Source organism: Nestor notabilis, unplaced genomic scaffold (assembly GCF_000696875.1).
Source record: "Nestor notabilis isolate BGI_N333 unplaced genomic scaffold, ASM69687v1 scaffold18078, whole genome shotgun sequence".
Taxonomy (NCBI): domain Eukaryota; kingdom Metazoa; phylum Chordata; class Aves; order Psittaciformes; family Psittacidae; genus Nestor; species Nestor notabilis.
In genome coordinates this window covers 361-4,282 of record NW_009939800.1, presented here as the reverse complement: position 1 = coordinate 4,282, position 3,922 = coordinate 361, and the positions used below count along the sequence as shown (strand labels likewise).

Sequence of the window (3,922 nt, the reverse complement as noted above, 5' to 3'; positions counted from 1 at the left end):
AAGATTACATAGCAGTTTTCCTTCTTTGTTAGTCTGAAAGCTAGGAACCAAAACTGAGGTCTGAACCCTAGAGTATCTAGAGTGTTTAAGGTGAACAACAACTCTGTTGCTGAGCTTTTGTTAATGTGGGAGTTCAAATACCTTGAAATCTGCAACTGTGTTTTGCTCATCTTTTCTGAGATCTTTCATTTTTTTCTGGTTGAAATAGTAAGTTTTCCCAAACTGTTGTCATCATTTAAAAGCCCCAGGGCTGTGAGCAGCATAGTCCTAAATTTAATTTGATTTTGTTTTGGTTCCTGAAGCTAGTGATATCAACAAACACAAGACCGCATGATAGAGTTGTGCCTAACCTTCTGTTGTCTGCTCCATTTCCATGGTTAAAGACAGTGCTGAAGGGGAAGATTTCCAAATTAACATGAGGTGACTGAACCTGCATGTTCAAATTAAAGCAGGGAATTAAGACCCATGGGTGGCTTGCATTTTTGTGAACATTGCCATCTTTTTTTGTAGATGATTTTTTTAGCTGACTAAAGCCTCCTGAAGCTGATGTAAATGTGACCATTCCTTTAGTGGGATCTGCGTTTTCATATCAGCACACAAGCAATACCTGTAAATATTGTGCACAAAATGCTTGAGCAGTTCCTTGGTAAAAAACTGAAATTCTTTATGTTTCCGACAGTGTTTGAAGAGTACCAGAAACTGGCTGGTAAGAGCATAGAAGATTCTATCAAGAGTGAAACTTGTGGTTCACTTGAGGATGCAATGCTGGCTATTGGTAAGAGTTTCTATGTTTCCCTTACTTTCGTCTGAGTCTGCTGCCTTTTCTCCTGCAGCAGTTAACTGTTGTGGGATGGATATCCTTTATAAAGGTATCTAGTAAAAATTAAAGGGTACTTCTTAAGTAAGATAAACTCAGGTCCCAGGGGTACATTCAATTATTGGAAATGATGTTGAATCTCTTGTTACCTGCTGCTCTGAACTGGAGGTACCATTGATTCTTACTGAGCTTTTTTGTATGCCTAGTGAAATGCACCAGGAGTGTCCATTGCTACTTTGCAGAGAGGCTGTACCATGCTTTAAAGGTAAGACTCTTCATTGGAACATACTTGTTTTCATACTGGACTTAACTTGTAACTTGGCTTCCACCAAGTCAAGTTAGAAGAGCCAAGGTTTTGGTGAAATCCAGCGAGTTTAATGCTATTGTCGCAAGTAATAGCAGGATCTCTTCAAACACCTTGAGTAGAAAAATACCTTTTAATCTTGAGATACCAAGGGAGTCTAGCTTTTCTGATTTAGGAGTCTGCAAGGAGCCTAGTCCCACTTTCTGGAATGTAGACAAAACTTCTGGAAGAGGCTTTTCTAGGAGGTTGATCATGCTGGAATTTTTGCCCATAATGTTAATTTAATAGACTGGACCACAATATTCTCATTTTTAGGAAGCAATTCTCTCAATGGCAGTATAAAATGAAAGAGTTCCAAATGGGCACATGTAAGGATTCTGCGGACTGTGTTCCTGTAGCTCTTAACTGATGTGTAAAAGATGTCAGCTCTCCCAACTTTGTGGAAAGCTGAGATGACTGGTATTTATTATCAACATGATCTTATTTTTCTTGTGAGTGATTAAACAATACTGATTGAAGCAAAGTGTTGCATGGGTGATGCTGCAGAAGGAGAATATTCAGTGCTGACATCCAACTCTGTAACATGTTTGCTTTTGCATTTGACATGTGCAAAGACTTATAGCACACCTCCATGGTGGGCTTGTGGTATTGACGGTGACCCCTGGGGTTGGCCCTCCAGAAAGAGAAGCAGATGTTCCGCAGAATATGTGCCCACCAATGTTTGAAACATGATTTCTCCTGTCTTGGACCAGTTTGCAACAGCTTATCCCTTGAATATCTATTGACATCACAGACTGATATATCTGTTATTCCAGGGGGCTGGCACCGATGATGGGACTCTTATAAGGGTGATCGTTTCCCGAAGTGAAGTTGATTTAAATCTCATAAAGGCTGAATTCAAGCATATTGCAGGAAAGTCTCTCTCCAGTATGATTATGGTAAGCAGCATCTTGATGAGATGGTTCTTAACCATCATACACATTCCTAACCTGCCCAGCACTGTGGGATACTTCCATGGTTGTTTTTAGTAAAAATACAATTTCTGCTAAGACCATAGCTCTCCTTCATTAGGCTTATTAACAGTCTTCTCCTTGAGAGACATATATACCTGAAAGGTATATATGTATATTGTATGCTCTGGAAGTGACTTGGGCAAAGCCGAACCTGAGGAGAGATGCTCCAGGTTTTTCATGGACCAGACTCTGTATCCACACACTTCATGATTTCCTAGATGAATCTAGATTCATTTAGTCCTCTCTGTTACACCTTTCCCACACCACTGTGCCATTTTGTCCTCTCTCCATACTGTCCTTAACTACCTCAATCCAGTTCCATAAAAGTCAAAACAGTGCTGGTTTTCTTTCTTTCTTTGTTTTGTTTTCTTTTTGTTGTTGGTTGGTTGTTTTGACTTTTCCTTTAGCTGACTTATCCTAGATGAAAGCCTGGTCTATGCTGTAGTAAGATAGGTTTAGAAACTGAACCTTGTCAAAGCTTATTGTAGCTTTTGAGGTTAGGGTCTCAGCTCTGAGTGAATGTCCCTCCCTTATTAGGGCTGAAATGCTGGGGTTTACCATTTGTCCTAAGGACTCTGGGACATTCCTCTCAGTGCAAATGGCACAGAAGCCCTATCCTTAGCAGTCCTCATGGGAAGTCTGGTTCTGTAATGAAGGCCCTTTCTTCTAATTGGCACTGTCAGTGTCTGTCATGTTGATTAATGATCAGTCTTCAAGGGTCTGCATGGAATATTCATTCCTTCTGAGAAGTGGAACTGGCTTTACACCTGGCATCACAAAACATTTAAAGGGAGCAAATTTTTTATCTAGTGATATTCTCTGTAGTGCTTCTTTAGTCCAAAATGACCACATTCATGGCTTTTTATGAGATGTCATGTGTCAGGGCTAATGATACTGCCCTTTCCCTTCCTGTAGGGGAGAGATGCTACACAATACCCGGGGACATGAAATCTGAACACAACAGGCTTGGTTGACCTTGTTCATGCTGACTTTGTCTGTGCTGCTCTGTGGGATGTAGCCCTGATAAATTGCTCACCTGGATTCCAAAGAAATGAACTGGACTTGATAAATGTTATTTCAGGTGGCAGCTACAAGCCTCATTTCTCCATTCATTTTTGATGGTGTGTCAGTTGGCAGAAACACTGCTGAAGTCTGGCTTGCTCTTTCCAAAGTCCTTTTCCTGTGTGGGCATAGACTGACAAAGTCAGCACTCGGAGCATGCAGAGGAACTTCCACACTCACCTTTTTTTCTTTTTTTCTCCTGTCAGGATGACACCAGTGGCGATTACAAGACAGCCTTGCTGAATCTCTGTGGCACTGACTGACAAAATCTAGGAGGAAGATGTTGAAATGGATACAGAAAGAAAATTAACAGCGAACAAGGATCTGAAAATGTACATGTAGAAAATCTTTCCATTCATCCAGCTGGGGAGAGAAAGAAGATCAAATAAATGGTCAAGATTTCCAAAACTCTCTGAAGGGCATGGGTGCTCATTATATACAAAATGCTATTCATTCCCCAACAGTTTCTCAAACCCAAGTGGGAATGTTTCTTTTTCGCTTCCATTTTGTTCTATGCAGTTTCCTTTCTCTTTTAGCACACTGTAAAGGGTGGTACTTGGATGTAAAATTAAAGGCTTTTTTAAACCCTCTGTAGGTATTTCACAGGTCTGAACTACCCTACAAAGCTTGAGCTGTCCTGTAGCCTTGCTAGCTTCACTATGACAAGCTGGTACTGCGGTGGTCATGCTAGCAGAGTGGGTCTGGAAGGAACACAGATATTAATGA

The 3,922-nt window shown here is 40.7% G+C and overlaps 1 protein-coding gene across 3 annotated transcripts in view; it reads left to right on the top strand.

Moving 5' to 3' along the window:
• Positions 1–3,488, top strand: part of LOC104410003 (annexin A8-like) — a 13,269-nt gene extending 9,781 nt beyond the window's left edge. For 2 of the 3 annotated variants that reach the window (XM_010020051.1, XM_010020053.1), the window contains 4 exons: positions 680–775; positions 1,024–1,082; positions 1,937–2,059; positions 3,403–3,488. In XM_010020051.1, coding sequence (XP_010018353.1) covers positions 680–775; positions 1,024–1,082; positions 1,937–2,059; positions 3,403–3,459 — 335 coding nt within the window. In that variant the 3' untranslated portion in view covers positions 3,460–3,488. The remainder of the gene's footprint in view (positions 1–679; positions 776–1,023; positions 1,083–1,936; positions 2,060–3,402) is intronic. The other variant, XM_010020052.1, reaches the window with a different exon arrangement.
• Positions 3,489–3,922: the final 434 nt, after the last annotated feature.